Source organism: Geotrypetes seraphini, chromosome 10 (assembly GCF_902459505.1).
Source record: "Geotrypetes seraphini chromosome 10, aGeoSer1.1, whole genome shotgun sequence".
NCBI lineage: Eukaryota > Metazoa > Chordata > Amphibia > Gymnophiona > Dermophiidae > Geotrypetes > Geotrypetes seraphini.
In genome coordinates this window covers 18,161,839-18,177,660 of record NC_047093.1, presented here as the reverse complement: position 1 = coordinate 18,177,660, position 15,822 = coordinate 18,161,839, and the positions used below count along the sequence as shown (strand labels likewise).

The 15,822-nt window shown below is 46.5% G+C and overlaps 1 protein-coding gene across 9 annotated transcripts in view; it reads right to left on the bottom strand.

Annotated features, from left to right (window-relative positions):
- Positions 1-15,822, bottom strand: part of BPTF (bromodomain PHD finger transcription factor) — a 232,412-nt gene that overhangs the window by 107,562 nt on the left and 109,028 nt on the right. For 8 of the 9 annotated variants that reach the window (XM_033961424.1, XM_033961417.1, XM_033961422.1 and 5 more), the window contains 5 exons: positions 13,482-13,673; positions 6,238-6,428; positions 5,522-5,877; positions 5,043-5,174; positions 70-199 (listed from right to left, as the gene is read on the bottom strand). In XM_033961424.1, coding sequence (XP_033817315.1) covers positions 70-199; positions 5,043-5,174; positions 5,522-5,877; positions 6,238-6,428; positions 13,482-13,673 — 1,001 coding nt within the window. The remainder of the gene's footprint in view (positions 1-69; positions 200-5,042; positions 5,175-5,521; positions 5,878-6,237; positions 6,429-13,481; positions 13,674-15,822) is intronic. The other variant, XM_033961418.1, reaches the window with a different exon arrangement.

Sequence of the window (15,822 nt, the reverse complement as noted above, 5' to 3'; positions counted from 1 at the left end):
GAAATTAGGAACATATGGCTATGATATTTTACAGTACGCAAGAACCAAGTTGGCCAGTGGACAAATTACCTGGTGTTTGACAGGAAATGTGTATTTCACCCATGTTGCCTGCTGCATGGTTTCCTCTTCCTCCTGCTTTCTCTCCCTTTTTTTCACCTTCTCTTTTTCTTCCCTTTCAATTGATGTCATCCTGAGCAATCTAAAAAGGTAGTAAAATAAAATACAACAGTCTTCATAAAGCAGAGGCACGAGTCCAGTAAAATATAAAGTTGTACCTTCTCTATGCTGTCCAAATTTAAATACTTTTGAGCGTTAATTCTTTTCTTAGAATACTAAAGTCACTTTACTTTTAAATAAGGTACTTAGAAACAAAAGGACATGTTACTGAAGACAGTTAAGATTTGGAGGTTTGTTGTTTATTTGTTTGAAATAATTTTTATTGAGCGGAAAACATCCGAGACAGTCTGGAGCGCCAGGGTTTGCAGACGGCGGAGACCCGAATCGCAGTGCAGGAGGACCATTCATCTACTATGGAGGCGCAGCTCAGGGCTGTGGAAGCATGCTGCTCCACTCTACATGCGCACCTCGAAGACCAGGAGAACCGTGGTCGCCGCAATAACATCAGGTTTGTGGGGCTGGTGGAAACCCTCTGAGAAGAGGAGCTGCGGGACCTCGTGGAGAAGTGGTTCCCGGAGGCCGTGGGCTTTTTGCGTGCAGGCACAAGAATCCTGGTGGAGGGTGATGGCCGACCCCGGCTTGTTATAGCCTGGCTCCTTAATTTCGCTGAAAAGGATCAGTTGATGGCGCTTTATCGAAAGAAGAACTTACTGGAGTATGACCGTAAGAAGCTCCTTCTATTTAATGACTACTCCGTGGAGGTTGCTGCTCGGTGGCACGCTTTGGCACCCTACTGTTCTGAGCTTCGCAACTGGGGCCTTCGGTTTGTGGTCCAGTTGCCTGCTCAAGTGCGCATCAGGGAAGCCGGAGGTCTGAACATAACTGCCATCTCCAGATCAGACCCATGGTCCATCGAGTCCGGTGATCCGCACAAGCGTAGGCCCAGTCATGTGTACCGTATTTTCTCGCATATAACACGTGCGTTATACGTGGTTTTTACGTACCGCGCACACCCTTGCGTGTTATACGCGTGAGCGCGTTGTACAAAATTTTTTTTACATAGTTCACCCCCCCCCCCCCCGCAGGACCGCTCGCACCCCCACCCCAAAAGACCGCTCGCACGCACCCGCACCCTGAAGGACCGCTCGCACCCCCACAGCCTCCCGACCCCCCCCCCATCATGTAGAAGCTCCTACCGGTGTCCTGCTGCTTCCTCTTGGCGGTCCCGACACGTTCGGGGAAAGAGGGAGCTCAAGCCCTCTTGCCCCAACCAACCGCGGCACTCCCGACATAATCGGGGCAAGAGGGAGCTCAAGCCCTCTTGCCCCCCCGACTCCCCGACACGATCGGGGCAAAAGGGAGCCTAAGCCCTCTTGCCCCGCCGACTCCCCAACTCCCCAACAATATCAGGCCAGGAGGGAGCCCAAGTCCTCCTGGCCCTGGCGACCCCCACCCCGCACTACATTACGGGCAGGAGGGATCCCAGGCCCCCCTCCCCCCAGCCGACCCACGACCCCCCTGGCCGACCCCCATGTCCCCCCCACCCCCCTTCCCCGTACCTTTGTGTAGTTGGCCGGACAGACGGGAGTCAAACTTGCCTGTCCGGCAGGCAGCCAACGACGGAATGAGGCCGGATTGGCCAATCCGTCCCAAAGCTCCGCCTACTGGTGGGGCCTAAGGCGCCTGGGCCAATCAGAATAGGCCCGGGAGCCTTAGGTCCCACCTGGGGGCGGGGCCTGAGGCACATGGGCCCAACCCGACCATGTGCCCAAGGCCCCGCCCCCAGGAGGGACCTAAGGCTCCCAGGCCTATTCTGATTGGCCCAGGCGCCTTAGGCCCCACCAGTAGGCGGAGCTTTGGGACGGATGGGCCAATCCGGCCTCATTCCGTCGTTGGCTGCCTGCCGGACAGGCGGGTTTGGCTCCCGTCTGTCCGGCCAACTACACAAAGGTACGGGGAAGGGGGGTGGGGGTGTCGTGGGGGACGGCCAGGGGGGTCGCGGGTCGGTTGGGGGGGGCGGTCGTTGGGGGGAGGGGGGTTTGCGTCGAAGGCAGGAGGGCCTGGGATCCCTCCTGCCCATAATGTAGTGCGGGGTGGGGGTCGCCGTGGCCAGGAGGGTTTGGGCTCCCTCCTGGCCCGAACAACTAGCGGGGGGGGGGGGGGGTCGCCAGGGCCATGAGGACTTGGGCTCCTTCCTGGCCCGATATTGTCGAGGAGTTGGCAGGGTAAGAGGGCTTGGGCTCCGTTTTGCCCAATGTGTCGGGGAGTCGGGGGGGGCAAGAGGGCTTGAGCTCCCTCTTGCCCCGATCGTGTCGGGGGTGCCGTGGTTGGCTGGGGCAAGAGGGCTTGAGCTCCCTCTTGCCCCGATCGTGTTGGGGAGTCGGGACCGCTAAGAGGAAGCAGCAGGACACCGGTAGGAGCTTCTACATGATGGGGGGGAGGGTCGGGAGGCTGTGGGGGTGCGAGCGGTCTTTCAGGGTGGGGGTGCGGGTGGGAGTGCGTGCGAGCGGTCCTGCGGGGTGGGGGTGCAGGTGCGTGCGAGCGGTCCTTCGGGGTGGGGGTGCGAGTGGTCCTGCGAGGGGGAGGGGTGAATTGGACGTCGGGGGGGGGGCATCAGGTTTTCAGGGTGGGGACAGGACTTCAAGGGGGAGAGGAGAGTCGTGCGGGCGAAAGGAGAGTCGGGGTGGCCAGAGGAGAGTCGGGGCGGGTGAAAGGAGAGTCGGGCAGCGACGGGAGAGTTGGGCAGCATGCGCGGTATACGGGTGTGCGCGGTATATAAAAATTTCTGTACATAAATTTGTGTTTTTCGCGCGCTATACCCGTGTGCGCGTTATCTATGTGAAAATACGGTACACCTGATGTAGTTTTAGTCACCCATATCCCTCTATGCCTCTCGTAAGGAGATGTGCATCTAATTTGCTTTTGAATCCTAGAACGGTGGATTCCATAATAACCTCCTCTGGGAGAGCATTCCAGGCATCCACCACTCGCTGCGTGAAGCAGAACTTCCTGACATTTGTCCTGGACTTGCCCCCCCTTAGCTTCAGTCCATGCCCTCTTGTCTGTGTCACATTGGACAATGTAAATAATTTATTTTCCTGCCCTATTTTGTCGATGCCTTTCAGTATTTTGAAAGCCTCAATCATGTCCCCTCGCAGTCTCCTCTTATCAAGGGAGAACAGTCCCAGTTTCTTGAGTCGTTCCTCATATTCCAAGTTCTCCATACCATTTATTAGCTTCGTTGCTCGTCTCTGCACCCTCTCCAGCATTTTTATATCCTTCTTTAGGTTGGGAGACCAATGTTGGACACAGTATTCCAAGTGTGGTCTGACCATTGCCCTATAAAGCGGCATTATAACTTTCTCCGATCTACTCGTGATTCCTTTCTTTATCATGCCTAACATTCTATTTGTTTTGTTTGCTGCTGCCGCGCATTGTGCCGACGGTTTCAGGGTCCTATCTATCAGTACACCCAGGTCTTTCTCTTGTTCGTTCTTACCCAGAGTTGCACCTGACATTCTATACTCGTATTCCTTGTTCTTTCTGCCTAAATGCATTACTTTGCACTTTTCCACATTAAACTTTATCTGCCATTTCTCCGCCCATTTCTCTAACTGACACAAGTCACTCTGGAGTACCTCGCTATCCTTCTGCGATCTGATTGCCTGGCATAGCTTTGTGTCATCAGCAAACTTGATGATCCCACTGGATGTTCCTTCTTCTAGGTCATTTATGAAAATATTAAATAAGATGGGCCCAAGTACCGAGCCCTGGGGCACACCGCTAGTCACTTTCTCCCAGTCTGAGAACTTCCCATTTATACCCACTCTCTGCTTTCTGTTCTCTAGCCATTTGCCTACCCATCTTAGTATAACTCCCTCTATTCCATGGCTTTGTAGTTTCCTGAGAAGTCTTTCATGTGGAACTTTGTCGAACGCTTTTTGGAAGTCCAAGTATATTATGTTATATGGAGTTAATGCAGATTTTAGTCTGGGTTAACTGCAAATCTTAACGTTTTTCTTTTTGAGGGTACCTTTTTATGCAGGTCATGTGCTAGCTTGGTTTTTTTTTTTTATATAAGTTTATTCATTTGTTACAGCATATAACAACTTCAGGCAATTACAAAAAAAAAGTACAAGATAAAAATAACAACCTTAAAAATATTTATTAAGTCCACATTATTAGGGCTGATTATCTCCTGAAGGAGTCCCATAATTAGAAAGAAAAAATAAGTAAATCATAAGTCACTCATTCTCAACCTCTGCATTAGTTACAGGCAATATATCTAATTTGGGTTTATCTTGAAGAAATATTTCTAATTGAGCTGGATCAACAAAAATATACTTGTTATTCTGATAAGTCACTAAACATTTACATGGAAACTTTAGAAAAAATAAAGCTCCCACAGCCAAGACACAAGTCTTAAGATGCAGGAACTGTTTCCTCCTGTACTGTGTCTGTTTAGAGACATCTGGAAAGATATATAACTGTTGCCCCCAAAACAGTGCATTTTTATTAACAAAGTATAGTTTAAGAATAGCTTGTTTTTCTATTTCGGTGCTAAAAGTAGCCAAAAGGGCAACACTGTTGGTTATGTGCTAGCTTGCTATTATTACTAGAATTTATTCCAGGAGCATTTAACGACTCCTATCTAGGAGGCACTTCGTAATCCAGCGTTAACTCAGCTGCTACCCAGTTAGTGTGTACATTACCAAGAATGTGCAAGCAGGATTATGTTTCTACACCCGTGCCATGTCTTCTACCAGAAAAATTCCCTAACATGCATGCTAACAGACATATTATCGCAGAACGCCTTAACATCATCAAGTAGTACCCCTAGTTAACGCATATAATGGGTTTAATGCTCTAAATTCTATGGTGCATTATTTTTCTCAATTACATTAAAAACAATTATTGAGACTTGCCTGGTATGGCCTAGGGCATCCCGCCAGATTGGCAACATGACAACTGGTTTAATTGCACATTCTAGTATAGCCAGTGCTAGGGCAAATTCTCGAGGTTTGCTACACATCTGGACAGCCTTAATCCAGTTTGACCTACAATTGGAAAAAAACTGAAATAGTGTCAGTGCTAACAAACCACTTCTAACTTTTTTGCTGCCAAGTTGGAAGTGCTGTGCAATTCCCAACAGGCTCCAACTTTGAAATATTTCTCTTATAGTGAACAGATGGGACAAAGACAAAAGAATACAATTAATTCACAAAAGGAGCTTCAGCATCAAGGCGAAAGATTCATGTGCTCTGTGGCCTTATAATAGAGGATAAGTAAGAAAAATATCAAGAACTTTGGGCTTCTCATGGAAAGCACCTGGGATACAAGGAAGGAAGGAAAAACCTGTATGGCAGAACAAACAAATACATAATCACACAACGTAATGCTTTACCTGTGAGAAGCCCAGTTAGGATGAAGGAATGATGCTGGAATGTTACTTTCTAGTTGGATAATAGTTAGTCTCAGAGTCGATATGGTCAGAATCTTCGACCCATGTACAGAACCGTTCCACTTGAAGTCCCCAGAAGGTGTCAAACAGAACTTATGGGAGAGATGTCGTCTCTTGTCGTGGTCCTCCCTGTGCTGATGTTTGTTCAGTGCAAAGGAATTGGTGGTGTACTGATTGTGGTAGACCCGGTACTTTCCCTCCTGTCCCAGCTTAAAGTAATTGCTAATATTTCCCTTCATCACAATTTCTTTCCTGGTGCTTAGCCGGGAAATTTCTCCTTGTGAGTTTACTACCAGGACCTTACGAGGGGGAGGGGAAAAAGCAAAAGTAGAGAGCATTTAATGTACGTGAAGATTTTTGCAACGCGACATGTTTTGTCAACTCAAGTTTAACAGAAGTTGTGGGGAGCTTGATGAACATAACAGTACCTGAGGTAAATATAAATCTGGGGTAACTAGCAATGTTCATGTAGCTTGCAGTTAGTTTTGGCATTTGATAAGGAAGCAATACTAGTGTAGCTGTTAAGACCACACGATAGGATATGCATCACATTTATTGTTGTATGTTAGATAACCTGTGATGCCTCAAATAAAAAGGTTAAACATTTTGAAGTTGATCAAATATTTTATTGTTCAAAGGAAAACAGAATGAACACATACCTCTCGGCCTTCCTTGTAGACTTTATTTGCTTCATGTGCTGCAGCAGCCACCTGTTGACTCTTGAGTTGACTGAGTTTGCTGTCAGGATTTCTTAACCTTGTCACCATCCGTGTTGAAAGAGAGGTGCCTCTCCCTGACCCCGATGAGTCGCTTGCTTCACCATTAGTCTTCTCCAACTTAAAGTCCCCTGCTACACAAAATAGGTTAATCACTACTACCAGTGGTAGATAGTTTTTGAAAGAGAACTTATAGCCTTCAGTAGGGACACACTGTTTTCATTCTTTGATTGTTAAGAATACAGTGTACCAAAGGGATCTCTATTCTTCCCGATCCTCTTTAACACAAATCTTCAAGTTCTGCTGCATCTTACTGAGACCAAGATTATGATGATATACTTAAAACTTAGGAGTAATGTCAGGAAATACCTTTTCACAGAGGATGGTGGATGCCTCTGTTATCGCTCAATGGTGCGACCTCACCTTGAGTACTGCGTTCAGTTCTGGTCTCCTTATCTTAAAAAAGATATAACGACACTAGAAAAAGTTCAAAGAAGAGCGACCAAGATGATAAAGGGGATGAACTCCTCTTGTATGAGAAAAGACTAGAGAGGTTAGGGCTCGTCAGCTTGGAAGAGAGCCAGCTGAGGGGAGATATGATTGAATATAAAATCCTGAGTGGTGTAGAACGGGTAGAAGTGGATCGATTTTTTACTGCATCAAGATTTACAAAGACTAGGGGAAGTTACAGAGTAATACTTTTAAAACCAATAGGAGGAAATATATTTTTCACTCAGAGAATAGTTAAGCTCTGCAACGAGCTGCCAGAGGATATGGTTAGAGCAGTTAATGTAGCTGATTAAAAAAAAAAAGGGTTAGGACCAGTTCCTGGAGGAAAAGTCCATAGTCTGCTGTTGAGACAGACATGGGTCAGTAGCATGAAATGCTGCTACTATTTGGGTTTTTGCTAGGTACTTGTGACCTGGATTGGCCTCCACGAACATGGGATACTGGGCTAGATGGACCATTGGTCTGACCCAATAAGGCTATTCTTATGTTCTTATGAACTCCCTGTAGAGGAGGTGGAAAGAAAAACAGTGACAGAATTAAAAAATGTGTACAAAAGAGCTAAATACTATAATTGCAATTTACTACTGACAGCAACCAATTCTGATCAACAACTCTGTCCAAACTTCTGTATCTTCACAAGGGGCAGAGAAGTGTCTAATATTTTGAAGACCAAGTCACAAAAAAAAGGGCCCAGAGCAAATCCCACTTAAGAGAAAAAACACAACACAAATTTGTGGGAAAGGAAAGTCCAGCCAGGGCTGGACTAACGTGTCCAACCCTGCACTGCCTATTTCATCTCTTTGGCTGTAGAAGCAATTCTTGGTTGAAGCCATTAAGTCCATCACTGGATTTCCCCAATGCTGGACAACGAAGTTGAACGCTATTTGGGACAGTGACCACTCCATTGGGTCTAGAGACTGCTGGCTAAGAAAGTTGGCCTGCACATTTTCCACTCCTGCTACATGGCCTGCAGTGTGCCTGAAAAAGAACTTCTACCCATTTGAACAATAGCTGGGCTTCCAGATATAATGGAACACTTCCGATGCCTCCCTGTCTGTTCACATAAGCTACTTTGCAGGCATTGTCCGAGAACACTGACTGCCTTTCCTTCCAGGTGCTTCTCCAACACCCTCAAAACCAGATAAATGGCTCGAAGCTCCAGACGATTTATGGACCTTTTTCTCTGTGGGAGGATCCACTGGCCTTGCACCGGATGACTGCTGCAATGGGTCCCCAGCCAAACAGGCTGGTGTTGGTCATGTCACCTATGAGGAGATTCATAGGAGCATGCCCTTTGATAAATAGTCCCCCTGAAGCCACCAGCATACGTTGTTCCTCGCTTCCCCTATCCAGGGAAGATGCAGCTGGAGGGAATGACGCTACGGGGACCACCTGGAGAGCAAGGAATCCTGGAGGGGGTGCATGTGCACCCTCACCCAGGGAACCATTTACAGGGTGGTTGCCATCGAGCCCAGCACTTGGAAGTAATGCCACACTGTGGGATTTGGCATCGCTAAGATCTCTACAATCTGCTTCCTGAGTTTCTGTTTGCATGGCTTGGGAAGAAGACATAGCCTTTTGCCATGTTGAAGCAGGCCCCCGAGTACTCCAAACATTGTGTTGTCTCTAGATAACTCTTCCTGAAGTTGATTATCCAGCCTAGATCCTGTAGGAGAGCCACAATTTGTTGTACTGCTTGCTTGCCCTCTGACCTTGATGGTGCTCTGGTCAGCAAATTGTCCAGGTATGGGTGTACTTAAGAACAAAAGAATAGACTTACTTCAGACCAATAGTCCATCTAGCCCAGTATCCCATCTTCACAGTGCCAATAGAGGTCATAAATACCTGGAAAAATCCCAAATAGTAGCAACATTCCATGCTACCGATCAAGGGCAAGCAGTGGCTTCCCCCATGTCTGTCTCAACAGAAGACTATGGACTTTTCTTCCCGGAACTTGTGCAAACCTTTTTTTAAACCAGCTACTTTAATCACTCTTACCACATCCTCTGGCAATGCATTCCAGAGCTTAACTATTCTCCGAGTGAAAAAAATATTTCTTCCTATTGATTTAAAAAGTATCTCCCTGTAATTTCGAGTGTCCCCTAGTGTTTCTAATTTTTAATGGAGTTAAAAACACAAAATGATCTACTTCTATCGTTCTACTACATCACTCAGAATTTTGTAGACTTTAAACCATCTCTTTTCCAAGCTGAAAAGCACTAACCTCTAGTCTTTCCTCATACAAGAGGAGTTCCATCCCCCTTTATCATCTTAGTTGCTCTTCTTTGAACTTTTTCCCCACAATGTCCATGCACTTGCGTTTTACGCCTTGCTGTTTGAGGTCTCCAGGAGGGATAGTCTCCCTACTGCTCAGATGCTTTGGAAAGTGAAGTAGCACATTTGAAGCATAGACTACTAAATGTTTATTATATGAGAGACTGCATCTTCAACTGTTCAGGTGGTCTTAGTCATTTTCAAATAAATGAACATTTTTATAAAGGATTTGGATCATAGTGTGCTTGTTTTTTTAAGGCCCACGATGATGTGATGAGTCATCTCTTTATATGGTAGGAGAAGTACTAGATTCTGAGGTCTTTCTCCACTTATTATTGAGATATTTCTTGGTATGCCATTTGGAATATTTTGTTATTTTTGATTCAATCCTTTATAAATGTTTATAAGAAGTAGTTATTATATTGTTTGGTTTTTTGAGTTTACTACTTTAGGGAAGCAAGAAGGTTTTAGAGGAGACACTGTAAAGTTAAAAAATATATTAAAACTTATGTCTAGTCTTTGCAGATTGGCTTACCATGATAAACTGAGGTTAGAAATTTGGGTTATATTAGAGTCAACCTTTTTACCTCCTTTTTTGTGGGGGAGGGAAAAAGTTACCTTGGCTTATATTAGCGCATATACGGTAGCGTGAAGAAAAAGACCTTAATTTCAGGGAAAAGTTAACACATGGTTGTTCACACTGCCTAAGCAAGCATACTTTTAACTTAGGGGAAATAACTAATATGATATGATGTATTATTGTACTGTATAATACCGTAATTGGTATTTCTGCTTTAGGATTTTGGGATCAAAGACAATCATATCTAAAAATAAATTATAAACTTCTGTCATATTTTGAGTTCACACCAGCTGATGTTTACAGAGAACTTTCAAGACTCAAGGTGAACAAAGCCATGGGACCGGACAATTTGCACCCAAGAGTGCTCAGAGAGCTGTGCGATGTTCTGGCGGAACCGTTAGCCATGCTCTTCAATCTCTCCCTAAGTACGGGGAGAGTCCCCCTGGACTGGAAAACAGCCAACGTCATTCCTCTGCACAAAAAGGGTTGCAGAGCAGAGGCTGCAAATTATAGACCAGTGAGTCTCACATCAATAATGTGTAAACTCATGGAAACTCTACTTAAAGGTAAATTAGACACGATAATGGATGAAGGGAATCTAAGGGATCCCTGTCAACATGGATTCACCAGAGGCAGGTCATGCCAATCCAATCTTATAAGCTTCTTCGATTGGGTGACAGGAAAGGTAGACTCGGGAGAGTCTCTGGACATAGTGTACTTGGATTTCAGTAAAGCTTTCGACAGTGTCCCACACCGTAGACTATTAAACAAGATGAAATCGCTGGGTTTGGGTGAGAAACTAACTGCATGGGTCAGTAATTGGCTGAGTGGAAGACTTCAGAGGGTGGTGGTCAACGGCACCCTCTCTGAGACATCAGAGGTGACTAGCGGAGTGCCACAGGGCTCAGTCCTGGGACCATCCCTTTTCAACATATTCATAGGGGACTTGACCCGGGGGCTTTAGGGTAAAGTAGCACTGTTCGCCGACGATGCCAAACTGTGTAACATAGTAAGTGAAAGCAACCTCCAGGATAGTATGACACAAGATCTGATCACGTTGGAAAACTGGTCCTCGACATGGCAGCTAGGCTTCAACGCTAAAAAATGTAAGGTCATGCATCTCGGCAGCGGAAATCCATGCAGAACATACTCCTTGAATGGAGAAACACTAGCTAGGACTTCAGAGGAACGGGACTTGGGGGTAATCATCAGTGCAGACATGAAGGCTGCCAAACAAGTAGAGAAGGCCTCATCAAAGGCAAGGCAAATGATGGGATGTATCAATAGAAGCTTCGTCAGCCGTAAACCTGAAGTCATAATGCCACTCTACAGAACCATGGTGAGACCTCATCTGGAATACTGTGTGCAATTCTGGAGGCCACACTACCAGAAAGATGTGCTTCGAGCTGAGTCGGTCCAGCGGATGGCCACTAGGATGGTCGCGGGGCTCAAAGGTCTCTCATACGAAGAAAGACTGGGCAAACTGCAGCTCTATACCCTAGAGGAGCGCAGGGAAAGGGGTGGCATGATTGAGACATTTAAGTACGTCACGGGTCGTGTCGAGGTGGAAAACGATATATTCTTTCCCAGGGGACCCTCGATCACAAGAGGGCACCCGCTCAAACTTAGAGGAGGGAAATTTAGTGGTGACACCAGGAAGTATTTCTTCACAGAAAGGGTGGTAGATCACTGGAACAGATTTCTGGTGCAGGTGATAAAGGCCACCAGCGTGCTCAACTTTAAGACTAAATGGGACATCCACGTGGGATCCCTACGAGGGTCGAGTTAAGGAACTAGGTCATTAGCATTCAGACTTAATGGGGTGGGTCAATAGAGTGGGCAGACTTGATGGGCTGTAGCCCTTTTCTGCCGTCATCTTTCTATGTTTCTATTTCAGTGTTCTCTTCAAAGTGAAAAGTTCTATAACCTGTTTAGCTTTTCTTTATGGAGAACCCTTCCATCTCCTTTGTTGTTTTGAATGTTGAATCTTTTTTAGTTCCACTGTACCATTTTTGAGGGTAGTAACTAGAAACTGAATGCAACTCTCTAGTTATGAAGTTACTAAATTACTTTGCTGCCTTTAAGTGCTTTTACTCAAGTCCAGGTCATTTAAATTCCCCAAATCATAAATATTACAGTTGGAATACTTATAACAAATCCTCAAAGACCCTTGCCAAAGCTGGTCAATTACAAGTAACTCTAATGACATTACAAGAGTAAGATGGAGGCTACCATGACCAAACGGCAGCCCCTGCTGCTAGGCCACCGAGGAGAAAGCAGCCCACACTGACAATGGCTCCAAGCAAGAGATAATGCAGCATAGGAGCAGCCACTTCGCTGTCCGATGGTATAGTAGAGTGATTCCCAAAGGGAGGGAGGAAAAAATTTGAGCACTGGAGATATATGAGATGAGTACATGTATAATTAGCAGCATAAATAAGAGTTTGGGAAGAGAAAAGGAGAAAGGTTACACAAAGTTTTTGGTTGAATTCTTAAAGGTTGTTTATACTTGAATATATTTTAGAAAAACCACTGGTATTTTATTTATCTGATGTGTGCTTAACATTTAGGGTTAAGGTATTTGATTAATGTACAACACACACAGGTTCATCTTTTTACAGGGTATCCAAGGATAAAATGCCATTGTATCGAGCGATGGTGCGTCCACATCTGGAATACTGCGTTCAGTATTGGTCGCCGCGCCTCAAGAAGGACATGGCGGTACTTGAGAGAGTCCAAAGGAGAGCAACGAAACTGGTAAAAGGGCTGGAACACTGCCCATACGCCGAGAGGTTGGATAGGCTGGGGCTCTTCTCTCTGGAAAAAAGGAGGCTCAGGGGAGATATGATAGAGACCTTCAAGATCATGAGGGGCATAGAGAGAGTGGATAGGGACAGATTCTTCAGACTGAAGGGGACAACAAGTACGAGGGGGCATTCGGAGAAACTGAAGGGAGATAGGTTCAAAACAAATGCAAGGAAGTTTTTTTTCACCCAAAGGGTCGTGGACACTTGGAATGCGCTACCGGAGGAAGTGATCAGGCAGAGTACGGTACAGGGATTCAAACAGGGATTGGACGGATTCCTGAGGGATAAAGGGATCGTGGGATACTGAGGGAGGAGCTGGGATGTAACACAAGTATAGAAAGCTAACCAGGTAATAAGTATAGAAACCCAACCAGGTCGTCATGTGCAAGACCGGAGGGTTAGGACTTCGATGGGAAGATAGGACTTCAATGAGAAACCAAGATGGCAAGGGAGCCCCTTCTGGTGATTCAGACAGGTCGTGTCCTGTTTGGGCTGCCGCGGGAGCGGACTGCCGGGCAGGATGGACCTATGGTCTGACCCGGCGGAGGCACTGCTTATGTTCTTATGTTCTTATTTAGGGGGCAAGGCTTACTGCTGAGGTTCCTCTAAAAAATGTGGTGATGTGGAGGAAGTGGGGAGGAGGGACCCTGCTCGAGACCCGCCGGGTTTGACACCCACAAGGTCGGACAGACCCCCAAACAGGGCCCACCCAAGCTCTGACCGGCCAAAAACAGGGACTAGAAACCCCTAAACAAATTCCAAGGGAGATGGGTACAGCTCACTCACACCTGCTGGAGACTGAAGTAGACTGATAGGCATAGGGAAAGGTATCTCTTATGTACTATCCACAGTTTTGTTTTCAGTCTCCACCTGCTGGTCATGATTGGATATATACCCACTTGTAAAGATTAACCTCTACTGGTCTGGAGAGTGCTAAAGAAAAATTGCAATGTGCAAACCATATGAGCATTTCAAAACATTGTGAACACTTCAAATATTATCTACTGATGTATCACCTGACTCTTCCTGACTGATGGTTGATGCCTGCGATCCTCTCTCTGCATTTTCAATTTCATCCAACATTTTATTTGAGTCATTCAGAGTAGAAATCTGTTCATTGAAAGCAGTGTTGCTGTTCTCATCGTTGGTTTCAAGAGCAGCATCTCTAATGTTTGTACTGCAGCTGGAGATCAGATCCATCATTTCATCTTCAAATATAAATAAGAATTTCTCTTTAGACATTCAACTTTAACAGATGAAAATTTAGGTATACCAACTATTAGTTAACAACCCACCTCATGACATCTCACATCCTGCCACTCAAAATATTTCTCTAGTCAAGCATTGCTGCAAGAAAGCCACAGAGGATGGCACAAACTACATATAACCATGTACCTGAACATATATATTCATGTATTTTTAAAGCCTGCTGATTTTAAAACAATTTCTAAAAGCAAATTGGCTTGGTTTTATTAGGCTTAGGGAACTATGCAAATGACCTAATCAAACATTTCTTTAAAAAAACTAAGCAAATTCCATAAAAACAAACCTCGCAGCTCAAATACGTTTTTTTTAAATCAGTTAATAAAGTGTCATGTTTTAGTAAAGTATGGAGCTCATAATTTAAAAAAAAAAAAAAAAAAGTCCAAAAAAATGGCCTAAATCGGTACTTGGATGATCAAAGAGCCAGATCGTCCAAGTATCCCATAATCAAAGCTGGTTTTAGACGTATCTAAAACCAGCTTAGGCCTTTCCCCTACCCCTAAACACCTAGAGCGAAAAGAGGCGTTTTTAGAGAAGGGGAAAGGGCAGGAGGTGGGCCGACCTAGACTTAGTCATATAGCAAGTATAACCAAAACCTTTAACAGGTTGCCTAGTCGGAACTTATACGTTTTGACTTAGACCAAGTCAAAACACGTATAAGTTCCAAAAAGGGGCCGCTGAGCTCATCGCAGCTGCCAAGATCAGCTCAGCGGCCCCGGCAACCTGTCCACCCCCAACCGCAATGATCGCGGCAGGAGAGATGGCTCATCAACCCTGCCGTGATCGCGATCACCCCACCCCCGAACTGCTGCGACCTGCGGCAGGAGAGATGCCCAATCTCTCCTGCTGCGATCCACCCCGCCTCCCTGAACCAATACCAGCAGGAAGGAGCCCAACCCCTCCTGCCGAGGCATCCACCCCTACCCCCCTTACAATATGGGTGGGAGGGATCCCAGACCCTCCTGCCCACGACGCACCCCATGACTGCCCCCCGAACCCCGACACCCCCCTTCACTTACATTAGTTGGCCTCTGAATGGCGGGCCTTAGGGCCTGATTGGGCAAGGCGCCTAAGGCCACGCCCACAGGAAGGGCTTTAGGCACCTGGGCCAACTGGAATTGGGCCAGTTGCCTTAGATACCCTCCTGTGGGCGGGGCCTTAGGCACATGGGCTGGGTTGGCTCCATGTGCCTAAAGCCCCGCCCACAGGAGGGGCCTAAGGCAACTGGGCCAATTCCGATTGGCCCAGGCACCTAACAGGCCCACCATTCAGAGGATAGTGGGCCTGCCAGGTGGACAGGCTTGGGACCTATCCATACATCCAACTAATGTAAGTGAAGGGGGGGTGTCAAGGCTGAAAGGGGGGGTTGGGGGTGGGTGGTTGGAGGTTCAGGGGGCGTTGTGGGCAGGAGGATCTGGGATCCCTCCTGCCCATATTTTAAGGGAGCTGGGGAGGTCGCAGGGCTTGCGCCTCAGCAGGAGGGGTTGGGCTCCCTCCTGCCGGTATTGGTTCGGAGGTGGGGGGTGGAATGTGGGAGGAGAGATTGGGCATCTCTCCTGCCGCGATCACCCCTCCCCCCAAACTGCCACGAACCATGGCAGAAGAGATTGGGCATCTCTCCTGCCGTGGGTCGCTGTAGTTTGAGGTGGGGGGGCGATCGCGATAGGGGAGATGAGCCATCTCTCCTGCCGCGATTGCTGCGGGGGTGGGGGAGGGGAGGGGATTCTGTAACCGGTGTTGTTTTTGACAGACGCCAGTTACAGAATCCAGCTTTTAAGCAAAGGACTGGCCCCTCCTTCGCCTAAAAGGTCTTGTTTTGGACGTTGATATGTGTTGTAAGTTTAGATGTAGTGGTGGTCTGGGTATTTAAACTGCTGAACGTGGGCCATTCTAAAACCCCCCCCCCAAAAAAAAAAAAAAAAAAATACCTTATTTTGAACGTTTTTTTTGAGAATTGACATTTTCCCTGCTGCTACTTTCAGCTTTTAGGGCCTTAGGCCAAAAGGGGACTTAGACATTTTTTTTTTATTATTATGCCTCTCCAAGTAAATATGGTCCTGTTAAATCCCAGGCATTATTAAGTCGGAAGGCAAA